This window comes from Augochlora pura, chromosome 10, assembly GCF_028453695.1.
Source record: "Augochlora pura isolate Apur16 chromosome 10, APUR_v2.2.1, whole genome shotgun sequence".
Classification (NCBI taxonomy): domain Eukaryota; kingdom Metazoa; phylum Arthropoda; class Insecta; order Hymenoptera; family Halictidae; genus Augochlora; species Augochlora pura.
In genome coordinates, this window is record NC_135781.1 from 810,846 (window position 1) to 826,564 (window position 15,719).

The 15,719-nt window shown below is 42.7% G+C and overlaps 1 protein-coding gene across 3 annotated transcripts in view; it reads right to left on the reverse strand.

Moving 5' to 3' along the window:
- The window catches only part of LOC144475768 (uncharacterized), a 27,869-nt gene extending 16,017 nt beyond the window's left edge, over positions 1-11,852 (reverse strand). For 2 of the 3 annotated variants that reach the window (XM_078192016.1, XM_078192015.1), the window contains exons 1-2: positions 6,076-7,641; positions 1,316-1,500 (exon numbers count right to left, since the gene is read on the reverse strand). In XM_078192016.1, the coding sequence (XP_078048142.1) occupies positions 1,316-1,500; positions 6,076-6,136 (246 nt within the window). In that variant the 5' untranslated portion in view covers positions 6,137-7,641. Of the gene's footprint in view, positions 1-1,315; positions 1,501-6,075; positions 7,642-11,579 lie in introns of those variants that run through there. The other variant, XM_078192017.1, reaches the window with a different exon arrangement.
- Between the last annotated feature and the right edge of the window lie 3,867 nt (positions 11,853-15,719).

A 15,719-nucleotide genomic window follows, 5' to 3' on the forward strand; every position in this document is an offset into this window, starting at 1 on the left:
TGACTAGAAAGTCAAACGCGCCCGCGGTTTCGCGTGGGGACACCGCGCTCTTGAAAATATGTTCGCCGATTGAACGGAACGATGCACCTGGAACGTTGCACGTGTGTCGCACGAAATTGTGGGAGAATTGTGGCAATTAACGCTAGATTTACCAGCGATTTGAAGTATATTTATTCATATCAAGAACAGTCAGTGCCGCGCCGTTTCATTCGGAGAAACGTGATCTTTCCGCTCGGCGATAGAAAGGTGCCGGCCCGAAGCAATTAGCATGATGGTTTCACAACGCGGAGAGATGCAACGAAAGCCGATTTATTTTGAGTGCGTTTTAATCCGGCTTTTGCCGGGGGAACGCGGCACCGCGCGAGAGTTGTTTGCCGCGCGCGGCAATTATTCGAACGGAGTTATTCAGCGGGCCGGCGATATCGTAAATAATTAATATAGCAGAACGTTATTAGTTCCTAAGTTGCTAGGCTCACCGGCGAGTACGTTACGGTAATTGTGTTCTTGCACTCGCATTTAGCGCGTGAAATCCGGGTAATCATTGTTTTACCGGCTCTTTAAAGGAGCGGAACATTGTTATAGATTTCTCTCGCGTGTTGCCAGTCGTTCTTTGCGAGCCGTGCCGAACGTTATGTTCAAACGAACTGCGTAAATAACTTCCGCTTTTTTATCAGATATTTCTTTATTCGTCTTTTCTGCTTCTGTTTCTTATCTGATTTATTTAGATTTTATCCATCTAATAAAAGCAGAAATTCGTTTGTCCGAGTGAATCACGGTGCAATATAATTGAAATAAATAAATGGAGCAGATAAAATGACCTAAATTGAAATAAAATAGATTTAAATTAAATGAAACAAAATTAAATTAAATTAAAATAAAACAAAATAAAATGTAATTAAAATAAAATTGAAACAAAATAAAATGAAATTAAAATAAAATTAAAATAAAACAAAATAAGATAAACTGTAATAAAACAAAATAAAATAAATAAGGGCGTACGAAAACGTTCAATAAAATTATTGAACCATCGTAATGATCGCTGAACAATTTTTATCGTGCCTCAAAAGTTCCATCAGGAGAACCATAATAATTAATAGAGCCATCTAATTGCATTACTTCTCGTCTTTAAGATGAATACAATTATCTCGCACACTCCGAATTTACTATCGCGACAAACACGTTTCCATTAATTTCGACAGACAAGCTTCCAGCGTTTATCGTGCGTATTCTTAGTCTCGTTTGTACAGCGATAACGATCGAAAGGTCGAGGCGCGTGTGTACCAAGAGCGAGGGAGTTAACGCGCTATATTCCTACCTGAGCTTTCTGTGTAATGGCTAGAGCAAACTCTTCATCGGGAGCGAGATCCTCGGGGGTCATATTGCTGCCCCCAGGTGCAGTACCGTAACCGGCGGCGTCGTTGCCGATCCTGGCCACACCCCCTGCTGCCGAAGCTGGACAATTACCAACACTATTGCCTCCTCCCGCGCCTTCGCGTTTTCCTGAAAATAGAGACGAGACAATGGATGAGCATACTGACACGTGTTCCCTGAGAATCAGAGGAAATTATTCCTCCAAACGAGGACCATTTTACCCCCTTGGCGAATATTAATCTCTCGAATTTAAATTTGAGATTTTCATAATTAACTTATGATAAATTATTATGAATAATTATTGTAGCGACAAAGTTGCTTCGGCTAAAAAATAAATTATTAAATATACTTTTTTACTCAAAAACACAAGCGCGCTATTATAAAAATTCCGCAGACCATGGATAATAAATTCTGTCTCGCAATTCTGCCGAGGCAATTTTTCTTCGTCGCTTTCAGGCCTCGGTAGATTTAGCGTTAATCAAATTATCCAAGCTTTGCGAAATACTCGAGAGAGCAGTTCGGTAGTGAACGGGCCCCGACCCAATAACATTGTCACAGAGGCAACAAGAAAGAAGTTTGTCCTGCCGATGGCAGGATCCAGGTCACCGCACGGCGAATGAAAAGGTCCAAAAAAGAGCGGAACGAACGCGTTTTTTGCGGTAAATAGTTGGCATATTTTTTTTCGCGCGGCCGCAACGCTGTCGCGCTTATCTCCGGATCTCCGTATTGGCGGGTTATAATGGCACCCCGTTAACCGGCGCGCGTATCAATCACAACGCGAGCAACGGGGGCGCAAGGACGAACGTCGTACGAGCGCAATTAACGATGCCGCAGCGTTCGTACGCGATAAATTTTCCGGTGCCTACGGTCCTTGCGGAATGTCGCGGTTCGGCTCGATCCATTTGTTAAGTCGTCCGCCCCGATTTATGCCCTGTCCCGGCGTTGCCGGTCGCGTGAATCTCCGGCTGGATTTTCAGATTGGCATCGATCTCGGAAGTCGGGAGACGCTCGTGCGGCCCCCGGCCACTGGCCAGGAAATTGACGTTTCTCCTTGTCGTTAACCGTTTGACCAAGGGTAACTAACTGCGCCCCGGGCACGAAGAACACTGTCTCTAAGGGCTCGGGCCAGTTTACGGCTCCATTTCGACCGATTTGTCAGCGGCACACGGAGCCGGTTCACCGCCGAATGGCGGCAAGTGTCGGACGGAAGCGTGCGTACGCCCCGCCGCATTATTAGGAACGACCTACGCTACTAGATGGTAATTCACACATCCTTTACAATTACTATAACCACAATTTTTACACTACATTATTCAAGTATATTAAATCCAAATAAAATTCTACCCTTCTCTATCGCCAATATTCAAACGTTAATGTAAAGGCTGTCAAGCGTAACAAATTATTAATTTGTTAGTCGGAAAGAAGCAACCGTGAACGAAAAGAATTTCCTAGCGCAAAGAATTAACGAATCATTGAATGTTTAAAATTGCAGATACTATAATCCGTGACGATAACGATACGATAAGATACAGAATGCATCGCTCCTCATAAATTGCTGCGAATATCTTCGGTTCGGACATTGCCGCGTCAGGATGCAATTTTGTAACTGGAATGTCGGTAGAAAGCTTTCCCCAAGTTAATCGGCTAAAAGGAAGCAAGAAATCCAGCACGAGACCTTGGCATTAAGAGTACCCCCTTGAATAGTAGTGCTGATGGTAGACTACCTGTCCAGATGTTATCGCTTTTCGAACGGTATCGCGGTATTTCTTTGAAACGTGGACGCAAAATCTACGAAATTAGCGTATTATTACAATGTTTTTGGACAGCTCGGTTTGCAAGAAAGAATCCACGCACATTCGAGCGCATATAGGGTCCCCTGCGGTTGTGTATAATAGTCATCGTACTGTTCCGTTCTCGATTGCAATTTATGTGCACACCGCGAACACAACAGCGTATCCGTATTTCAATTAACAGTTACATTATCTTCATTGATCATCCGAGCAAATGTCGCGTGATTACATCCAGTCCGTTCGTACATTGCGGATATTTCGCGTCATATTGATCAAATGGAATACTAAATCGTGTCCTTCCTATTTTTAGCGTCTGATTTAGAATGCCCGGTGTGCCGGTGCTGAAAGTGTTGCACTCGAAACATTTTTATTCATTCGTAGAAAATCATTATATATATAAGTTTTCCCAAACTTATAGCGTTTATAAAATAATTAGAATTATTATAAAATAATATTTACAATCGTATAGAATAATTTTTTACGAATCTCATTGATACGTTAAATAAAAATGGTACAAACAAGCATACAAATCCGTGTGCAATGTCGACGTGTAAATATTTGACTATGAATCTATAACATTATAGCCAGACAACTGCCCATTAATTATTTATTTATCGATTATTAGAAACACAAGCGTCAGCATACTATAAACGAACATTCCATCCATGGTTCTATCGTTACGTATTAATTATTCTAACGCGAATAATGCATCCAATATTGGCAGATAAGAGCTTGAGCGATTTACCGGAATTAGTTGCAGAAGAGCGCTCGCATTTGTAGAAAAGCGTTTAGAAAAGTAAGATAAATTCTAATTTATCGCGTCTTTCGCTCATTTATATTCATAAGAAACTTATAGTCGCCGGCTCGTAGAGCGCTCCGGTTTAATTTTCGCTATATTACTTTAAATAGCGCGACGGACGCTTTACACGGATAATTTGAATTCCCGCGAGCAGAACGATTGCATTTAACGGCTCGATAGCGTTGCTAGTTAACGTCTTTTTTCCCTTCTGGTCTGCCCAGTTAATTACGAGCTAGATATCTGACGACCTAGATAAATTCTTTTGTATTTCATTTTCATCCGATATAATTATTCGCTTCGCTGCGTCCAGATTTCCTCGCGTCCTTTTATAAATGAAATATATTCGCCATCGTGTAGCTATGAAAAAGAAGAAGAAGCTTTGCTTAAAAATATTAGGCCAACTTATTTTGACGCTGCCTTTTTTTCGAGGCTCTATACCTTCTGTTCATCAATGTTCTTGCGAAAGAAATATACTATTTGGCTCTTGTTCACTGCAATTGATAAAGAACGTTTTTCCTTTCGCATAAAAATTCGCAGTCATGTTACGAATGCGTCAAATTCACAAGTTTATCAATCACAGACTGTCATCAGAATTTACGTAATCCCTTGTACATTTTTCTGTTCCTAGATACCGCGCTACCGCCTTCGATTTCCCCGTGCTTTTGTGCTGTAACAAAAGTCACGTCAGCTATTGTACAACTATGTTCAAGGACCGTACGAGGGTAAAACAAACGATATACGTTATATGTATTTAATACTTGTAAAGTATAATTAATGCACGCAAGTTATTTGCTCCTGTTTCGTGAACAAGTGAAAAATGTTTTATTTTAGTAGCTCCATGTTAGAGTTATTTGCGTCACAATATATTTTCTTTGTACTTTAGTAAACAAGTTTTAAAACGTCAGAAACATTTTAAAGATCAAACATTGTATGTATATAATTATATTATAATAACACCCGTGGGTTGTAAAGGGTTAATTATCTATTTATAATTAACACGCTGATAACAGTTCATAAAATACAATATTAAAGTTACCACGAAACACGGCGGAACAACTTTGAATGGTGTCCTGGTGTCGCCGCTCGACGGCGGAGCGTCGAAATATAAGAATATTAATGAAAAATTGATTTTTCATGTCTCACGTTTTTCACGTTTACTCATTAGCGTGCCGCGACGGTATACGTAATTGTCCCGGCGATAAATCAAAGAGCCGAAGAGGAAAGCGCCGCGTTATAAATCAAACGCGGCTCTTCGGACGTCGCGGATTCGAAACGGTCGCCGCGAGCCGCCAGTCGACGAATCCCCCGATCGTGAGAAAATCGTTATTAATTGCCTCGTATCAGCCGTAGAGACAACAGAGCCGTCTCGGTCGCTCCGGCAAAAGAACAAAAACGCGACGCGGCGCGAAGCACTGCGCGGCGAGAACAAAGGCTCGCGGGACAAAACTATAAAGTCCAAATATTCTCTTATAATGTTATCAATCGGATCTTGTCCAATTAGTATATATGCTCTTGCATAGGAGCATGTTATACAATAAGTGAGAGAACATCAATCATTTTTTAGGCTATGCTCAATTATTTTCAACTTCGAGTCAACGTATCCTGGAAACGATGTTATATATTACATTTATGTTGTATATTTTAAGAATCTGTAAAGTTTCCGTGTTTCCGATTGCATATCAACATGTTCCAGATAGTATTATAATTTTTACAGAAAATAAGATTTACAATAGATATTTTATCTTTTTAGTATTAATATATTTTAGTAGTATATACCAACATATTGCATTTTTCGTTCACTCGCCCTTTCTAACAATCTTAACCTCTTCCGGGATGCTGTCACATACGCGTACATTAATTCTTCTTAAAACGATGTCTATTCTAAAAGTATAAAGAACAGAGACCCTCGACAATACTAAAAAAAACCTGATCAAATGAAACGAAACGAATGAGATTGAAATAACGAAACATTAAAGAGAAAAGCTCACGATAATTTGTGACTCCGCCATAGTTTTGTCCACAGCGTGGCCACGCTGCGCGGTGCGGCGTAATTTCTGCGCCGGTAATTACGATGGCATTGTTCTAAATGAGTACTCGCCAGGGCGCCTGGCGTACCTTTTTTCAAGGATGTTCCTCGCTTCAGATGCCTCGCCATGAAACTGGAAAGTAGCTGCATACTTTTCTTCCGAGCGATTTCTTCGCCGCCGCGGCCGTCGTCTCCCGGTCACTCTGGTCGTCTCGCGGTCACTTTTATCCCCTCGATCAAATTATCGATCAGTGACTCCCGTAAACGACCCAGCGCGCGCCCGGCTCAACACAGTCCTTTTTCACCGAACGACGACGGCGGAAACGAGATCCGCCGATCAACGGCGAAATGAAACGAAGCTGTGCACAGCCTGCCGGTCTAGCCTCTGTCCCGTCGTGTTTACCGTTTTTAGCGGACCGCCGCATTTTCTTCCGCGAAAACCGACGCGGGAACTGTCGCGAGCCTCTCGCCGCACTGTTGACTCAACGGACCGAGGAGGAACATCGGGAATCAACGATGATGCATACACACACTACTGTTCTCGATCGCGGGAACCGATCTTTAAACCACGTTGCGTCTTGTTTCTCGGTGCAAGGTGAGAGCGTACCGTCATTCCAGATAGTATGATTTTTTTTTTGAGGTTAGCATGAATGGCTTCAACTCTGTTAGTAAGTTTGAGGGATTACCGTTAGATAGAGGATATCGAAGTGGGTGCTCTTCTTATCTCTGTCAACGATGGGGATTTTAGTAACGCGTTTAACTATGATGATTGTTAGACTGCGAATCTCTTGAGCAAAATAAAGATTGACTTTGCCGATTGCGAGAAGCAGAAGTCACACGGAGGTTGTACTTATTTTTTGTTGACTAATTTCAGTGAACTGAAAGTAATGTATGATATTTATAATTGAAATAAATACAAAAGATATGTTATCAATTTATACAAATATGTAGTAAGTAGATTGCGGATCTCGCCACGGGACCGACGTCGAACTGCAAGTTTCACGATGCGAACATTTTGAACCAGCAGTTCGCGAACTCCGAGAAAAATATTCTCGAGTTAGTGTACCACAAGCCGCACAAAGCAATGAATAAAACGTGTGAACCGAGTTGGCAAGTATAAATAAATTGACATAGGTACTGAGATACACGCACTGACCGTCTGATTACGTTTCTCAAGTAAATGAAGTCGAGGGAAGAAATGGCGCGAAGTCACTTTGGAGAACGGTCTACCGGACGCTTTCGACGCGAGGATTGTTCGAAATTAACAAGCCCCACGACGGCGTCGCGTTCCCATAATCTATGGAAAAACTTATGGTAACCATACTGGACGCAGTCGAGTTCTCTCTATTGCAATTAGCGTGCACTCGTCCATCGATACTTTCAATCTTCCATCGCACTCTTTCAAGTAGAATTTAAAGAACTATTAATTATTAATTTAAGGGATTATTAATTTTTAATTTAAGAAATACGGTTGTCTTATCTTCCTTTTACCAATGTGATACTTTGTATCTAGTCATTCTAAACACCTCTGTACTTTTGTAAGAAATGGGCAACCTCTCGTATATATTCGATAAATAAGTAAATTAATAATTCCGAGTTCCCGCGAGAGTTCGAGGACGTTCGCCGATTTCCGGCGGGAATTCGCGGATGTTCGCCCGCCGACGCACGGGCTTGTACTGAATGCGTGCAAATTATTGCTTGTACCGCGAATGGCACCGAGCATCCGCGCGTCTCGGAAGAGTTAGATTCGCGCTTGCGCCCGCCGTGTCGTGTTTGCAAGCACAGCAAACTTTCAGATTGATTAGGATGTTCTGCCGGGCGAAATCGATGGATCGTGTTAGTCGATCGATGTCTGGATGACGGATTCGACAATGAGGTTCTGCGGAAATCGATCTAACACCATGAATTTGCTTATCCTCTTTGCAAAATTGCGAATGCATTGGTTCGCTGCAAATGTCTTCCATTTTTTCTTTTACACTTAATTGACATTTTAGAAATACATTTAGGAGAAGATCGTTTAGATAATGTTCTGCATGCAAATATATGTTACAATAGAAATGTTACCAAGTTTAACTAAACTTCCAGTGTTTCAAGTATAAGTACCAGAAACCATGCAGTCAAATAATAATATTTACATTCTGCGTCCAAATGGATCCAAGCGCCGCTAATAATCTTCTTTGAAGATTTCGACCTCTTCGTTTGACCTTCCCACGAAGAGACTCGTGTATGTTACGAATGGACAGAATCTAAATACGGAAAGTATACTAATTTTAGGCCAAAGTTACCCTGTGTTTATTATCCGATCAATGGAGTATTCATACATATACTTCCGAACGTCGATCAACGAATCTTTCATTTCGTCGTCGCCGGTATAGATTTCTCTGATAAAAAAACTTTTACGGCCCGGCAACGTAAATAGATCAACGTTTGTTGACGCAGCGTAGCACGAAGCGAGAGTTCGCGAAACCACGCTAATTCGACGGAAATGTTTCCGTACTCCCCGACGCAGGAATGAGAAAACCATGTCCGCGTGTACTGTATAGCAGTATTTAGTGGCATTTCTCCTAAATAATGGAGCCGTCGGATCGGTATCACGCGCAGCGTTCACAAGAACGTTGGAGAGGAGCTCGCGAACCACCAATAGTAACACATATTCGTCCGGTAATTTCTTGCACCGCCATTCGCAAAATGCCAGCATTTTTTGACACTATCCGACACTATTAGAATTTAATTTATTTAGATTTCAAATATCAAGAATCAAGTTATTTCCTGTAATATTTAAATGACGAATTCTCGTCATTTGGCTCTTGGTAATTGTTTTGCGAAATGACGAATTTTCGTCATGCGGAAGAATATGTGTTAACGTTTCGCAGGGAATAACCAAATGCACCGTTGTTTAACGGCACCGTTCATTCAATCTTGTCAATCGACAATTTTAGTGTAGTTAGCGCCGCATGTCTGTAAATTATTCGCGTTTTCTGCTTGAGAACGCGCGTTTAACGACTTCGCGTTTGACATTTCTACTCGACGCGTACGTCCGAGAGGGGTTTAGGTCGCATCTCGTACCACTTCGCGAATTTTATGCACTTACGACGGCGAAGATATTATCGAGAAATTTGAATTCGCTATTTTCGAGAAAGTTTTCCTTTGTTCAATCAATATACACGTCTATTACTTGACTGATAAATTCAATTAACATGTGACCGTCGTGTTAATTCGCAATATTAACTTGGAATATATATCTTTCATTTTAAATTCTAAGTAAAGAATAAATTCAATCGAAGATCGTTAAATTCTTCTACATTTTGTAAAAATTATTTTGTAAAATTTTGTGAAACGTTAGCATTTTCTCGAATAATTAAAAACGTAAGAGACGAAGATAATCGTTAACGATCAGTTTACATTGACGAGACTTTAAATGATCGAAGCTGTTCGAAAACACGCAGCAAGACGACCAACGGCAAGCAATATGGTGCTGCTGCCACGGACTGTGCCACTGCTTTTAAGCTACCAGGAGCTCCTCGTCGACCACTTTTCCTTTTTTATTTGTTTCTTGACCAACATCTGTCCGCCATACCTTACTATACCGCATTACGTCGACACAGCCCGTGCACAACACGCGGATCCGACAACTCCGACGTTATGGTGCAAGGTGCACCCGGTCCGCCGGGGGGAAGCGCGGAGAATTTCTCGGAGAAAAAGCGCCTCGAGGACGTATCATCGGATACACGTCGCCCGATGTTGATTTAAAGGCTACAGCGAACTTTTTCAACCGCGGAATCGCGAACGATCCACCGAACAAATATATCTCGAAGAAATCGGTGTAGTACCTGCGGCTCTATTTTATTTTATCGATATTCCAGCAGATTTTTTTGCGCTATTATCAACACGTCATTTCGCAAACAATCACCAATAACCAAATGACGAAAATATCGTCGTTGAACAATTTGACCATTGTCGAATTCGTTCAGGTTTTTAAATAATAATAGTAAAGGGTTAAAGTAGCCAAAACCATGTAATAAGAATTCTTCTACGCAGATTACAGCTTTTTAAAATTTCTCTTTAATTGTCACCTTCTTCTCACCCAGAACTAAAATCGCAAACAATTCTTCCTGCAACGTCGACTCTTGAGTGATAAAGTTCGATTTTTTCAAATGGCTCGAGAAAAAGCGTACGAAGTCGCCGAGGCATGGATCCGTTCTAAATAAACGAGAACCGATGCCCAAGCTCGTTCTGCGGCGGGTATAGTAGATTCGATAAAAAAATTCGTCTTCCAAAGGAAAAGTGGGTCCCGCTGCCAGCCCGTTTCCATATATGCAGATATCTTAGGAGACAGCTCCTTTCACGCAAGGTTAGTAAAGTTCGTTCTGAAACCTGTTCTTGTTTTGTCGAAGGAATCGACGCCTCTAGGCTAGCTTCCTATTTTAAACGTATTTACGTGTTTGTACAAAACTTGCAGGCGGGCAACGCGAGCAGGTATGCGCCCGGTTTACTTTTCACGGCGAATCTTCGCGGGACGCTCTCCTAAAATTATCAGCGGACTGATTATTTCCTTTCCCACGGTAATCATTCAATGATACACACTCGCGGGGAGTTCGTGCCGGAAGAGATAAACAATTTTTGCTCGAGGCGTAAGTCGAGCTTTACGCTCGCGCGTCCAAACGTTTGTTTCAAGTATAGTAGAAAATAACATCGTTTATATTTGAAAGAAGTGTAAGATTCAATTTTATACGCGTGAAATGCACTAATTAAAATTAGTGTTATATAGGAAACTTCAATCTGTTTAAATTTTGTACAATTTTTATTGCAGTGGTTTCTCCAATCATGTAATTGCAATTGAAAAAACGAGAAATAGAGAAATCTGGATAATAAGAATTGATTCTTAAGATAGTAAGCAAAATGTAAATATGTCAACGGCACTGAAAAGGTTAAATAAAATCTGTGGAAGTCGTAGTTGAAGAAACAGAAAGTCGCGGTGAGAATCCGTGGATACCGTTCTTGCCCGGTTGAAACAAAAACAAACGGTCGGGTGGCAGGGAGCCGCGGCGAGCTACCGTTACACCAGTTTCATAAATTAGCCCGCGGCCGTATCGATCTCCTTTAACTTAATCGAAACGCGGCGGCGACGATCGACGCTGGCTGGCCCGAATTCGTGCGGCTCTCGGGCGAGCGAGCACGTGCATCGTCGGGTGGAAGAGAGCGGCGGGCTCCCGCGCGTACTCGCGAGCTCCGGGCGTACACGAATCCCGCGATTTCCAGGGATCTGGCACGCGCGCGTGACACACGCGACGCTTTCCACGGCACACCGGCGCGAGAGCCAGAGGACCATGTAACCCATTAATGGGTTCGTCTTACTTATTTTTTTTTCTCTTTTCCAGGGCCGATAATACAACGTCGACCTTGATGCCCACGTCGCATGCGAAGGAAAAGTGGAAAGGAAACGCAGGACCCCGTCGGGTGGTCGTGCCCCTTTCTCCGAAGATATTTATCGTCCGGCTTATCCGTACGGGACGTTCTCTATTTCTCGGTGATAGGGGAACGGTTCGCGGGTACACGGCGGCCGATTAAAAAACGATGTCTGCGTTACACTTACTTGGTGTCGGGATCGCCCCCTCGGTCGGCTCAGGGGGGGAGGGGGGCTACCGATTTTCCACGTGCGCCACACTCTTTCACTGGATCCGGACACTTTCACTCGGCTCGATCAAGAAAAATCGTTCTCGATCTGTCTCCCCGCGTAGGCATACACATAATCGTCCAACGCACCCGTCCTCGGCCACGAGTACAACAGCACTGACCTGCCGTCACAGAGGGAGAAGAGAACGGACCAGGTAACAGAACCTCTCGACAGTTCCTCTCTTGCGTCCTCTTTCTTCTCCGACACTCTCCTTCGTCGCCTCGTTCCTTCTTTATTCCTACCCCGGACCTCCTCACCGATCTCGCTCTCTCTCTTTCTCTCTCTCCAGCTTCTTCTCACCATGTCTATCTTCCCGTTCTTCCTCCTCGTCCTCCGACCTTTCTTTCTTCTATTTCCTCTATCTTCTCTCTATCAACAGTTTTCTTTTCTCTTCTCCTCGCTTCTTTTCTAGTTTCTTTTATTCCACCGTCCGTCGTTCGCCGTTTACCGATCTCCCTCCGGTTCCGTCCTATCGTTGACCGTCTCTCCCATCCGTTTCTACGTCGCTTACCCCCTTTTTCTCCGTCGGATCGGCAAGACGGTAGTGTCGTGACGAATACAAATCCGTCATGCTAATGGAGAGACACGCAGAAAATATTATACTTTATCCGATGACTATTGCAGCCTGCCGGCTGCTGCCGGAGTTTCGGTTTTACAAACGCTGCACCATTATGGGAGTCGACGGCGCAGCATCCGCTCCGGTCGGGCAGACGTTCACGCGTTCGAGTTCCTTATGAGGATATCCTGCTCAGGGGCTGGTGATATTTTATCGGAATAAAAAGCGCCGGTGACGAGCAAAGTGCACGGGCGTCTCTCGTTATTTATCGGTCGTCGGACAAGATTTCGTCCGGATAAGAAATCCTCGTGTCGATTGAAAGACTGCGACCTTAGTCGTTTGTCGGTCACAGTGTATTATAGATGGAAGAAGATTCGCGGAGTCGGCGGTCGGTTGACCGTTTTACGCGGAGAAAAGTGAACGAACCCCGTCTGCTCATTTTTGTTCTCGCATTTTTCAGCGCGTCGCGGGACGGGCTGAAATCTGCTTTAAATAAAATTATCGTTGTATACACTGTGGACTTCCGTGTGCACCGGAAGTCGTTCACGACTCCCTAACCAGTTTCGTGACACAGTGTGTCTTGCTTGCATGCAAATGCGACGTGACTATCGAACGAGTTTCAAATATCTCCGTCCATTAGTTTCATCTGAATTGTAAAACGGTGCAAAGGCGAAGACAATTTCAGCCGTTCTGATTTGTAGAATCGCAGTTAAGAAAGAACGATATCCATTGCAACGAATTATTTTTCTCTAGAACGACGACTCTACTAACTCGATGCTAGAAATATGTATTATATTCCTCGGTTGAAAGAATTTACTGAAAGGGTGTCATAATTTTTTTTCTCTTTCGGTAAATTCTCGCCCGTCGATTTGCACTTCCGGCGACGAAGTCGTACATGTACTTCCGACAAATGGCACCGAAAGGTTGGAATATAAGCTCTTTCCGGTATTTTTTTAAACAGCGATCAAGAAGATCATTGTTATTTATCGCCTTACTTATCGCATTCTAAACCGGACTCTAGCCTCTTGAACTCGAACGGAACGATACGTTGGCAGCGTTAATCTTTCTTCGATAGAACACGACATGAAACAACGCGTAGAGAAAGTTTGCTTTCGAGGTAAACTTGCTCGGAGCAGAAGCGACAACATAAATACGGAATGAAGAAATTCATTCGATCGTTTCCACCGTCATCTCAAAAAGTATGAAAAAGTTAATTCAGTTATTTCCTTTGTCGTTACAAAAACTTCTCTAACGAATGGACAAAGTAGTGCAAGTCTAATTTTGACCAAAGTAACGTAGATCGTTTTCTAAAAAATATGTAGTGCTACTAAATCAAATATGACGTACACTTCATAAATTAAACAAGAGGAGATATTTCACAAAATTAGGAAAAGGTATTTTAATCACTGTATAGTAGACTATCCCATCTGTCACACAAATAAAAGTTCAGATCGTTTTTCAGTCCAGTCTAAAAATCGCTGTTTAACACTGAACCTAGCGAGCAGTAAAATTGATTGCCTGACAACAGTAAAAAGATCCAATTTATTTAGATTTTGTACAGTTTTTGTTACAGTTGCAATAATTTTTCCGCAATTTACGCAATCATTCTCCATGGAAATGTCTAAATTGTTATCTTCAAATAAGGAACCACGATCGTTTGACCGTGGTAGATTTTTAGTTGAAATATACAAGCACTTGCACAAGCCAACGTCTATGTCGAACACCTGATCTCACGTGACACAAATCTGTTTTTCAGCGCGACGATTTTCTGACTTCTACTAAATCGGACACCGGGGGAATTGTGAAACGAAAAAGACACGAAACCGGCGCGACGGCTATTTGACCGACGGCGGAGGGTATAGCGTGGAAAGCTCCGATCACCCCCTGTCGACGCATCGAAACTACGGTAGATCGATATCAACAACACCGAAGAGAATAGGCCCTTACCTGATGGCCGCGAGTCCTGCTGCCTTCACATCGCCGTAACACCGGTAATCTAGCGGCTAGTAGCGTACGCGCAACGAAGTTCACCGTCTTCTCCCATAACCCCGTGTAGAGCATATTGCTCTCGCGTACAGAGAACGCATTGTTACGGTCGTCAGCTGCTGCTTCGCTTCAAACGAGTACTCTTTCTACACGGGTGGGGGGGGGGGGGGGGGGGGGTGCGCCGGGGTTCCGGGGCACGAGTTGCGGAGGGGAACCATCGTACGCTAGGAAGAGAGGGGGCCATTCGTTCCCCTCTATTGTTCCCGACGCATATGCATGGAATTTTCAGCCGACCGATTGTCTCCGCAAATTGGGCATTCGTTGTCACCCACCGGGCATCACCTTCGTTCAGACCGAAAACATTAGGGCGTCCCATAAGTTTTTTCGGACGAAGTCCTGGCTTCGCGACAATTCTGGGTCGATTTTCTTTAGGCCAAAAATCCAAGCCTTGTCTCCAGTGACTTGGTTCTTTAAAAAACGATTTGTTTCGTGTCGCTGAAAAAGCAAATCGCACGTAGAGATAATAGATGGGATTCACACATCCCATCATGATTAAATGATTATGTACCGTTATTCTGGGAATATTAGTGGCGTCCACTATCTCGCGCACACTATTTCGCGGATTTTCATCGGGTATACACTCGAGGTCATACATAGCGTGGCACGGAAAGTACTTATGGGACACCCTAATACGTCCAACGCCTTTACTCCACCGGCAATGACTCGATGGACCCTGGAGAGCGGAAATACTTCTATGGACAAGATAATGAAACATCCTGACGATCGTAGAAATAAGGACTCCGTGTTCTAGTTATTGGGTTGGTGAATAAATTCGTAGACTTTTTATTCTTGTATTATGACGGCTTCGCTGAAATGGTCTTCGAAGAGCGGTCACTGTAAAAAAAAAACCGCTCACCAGCTAGATGTACCCTGTAGGGTACCAAGTCAAAGTAAACCCTCCACCAAAGGAATATTATTTATTCGTAGCCTAGCTCCATCAAGCTTGATTCCTTAAAAAATCGTAAATACTTTTCAAATGATCTCGTAAAAGGTTAGAATTCCAAAGGAAAATGCAATTTTCTCTTAATTAATTTATTAATCCTGGAAGAAGTGGTAACAAGGCTATTTATAACAAAGGAAATTTAATTCTCATTACCCGAATGATCCAAGATTGACGAGTTAGATTTAATTACTTTCTCTATTAGTTCTTTTGCACGGTTATTGATCGTATCACTTAGTACAGACATGTGATTCCAAAAATGACTAATGTGAAATTTACTTTCTCGGAAATGAAACGTAGCTGCGGGCTGGCCAAGTTATACTTTATTAGATCTCGAACGATGAATCGTGTGGCCGTCGAATGCAAGGCGATTTTAGGGCCAATTCGGACCCACGATTCTCAACTCGTATTTGTCGGATAATGTTTGTTTCATCTATTTTGGTTATTATAGTAGTTGTGATAACATATTTATATGAAATTAATAAAACAAAAATTTGTCGTATATTCTCTTCGATGT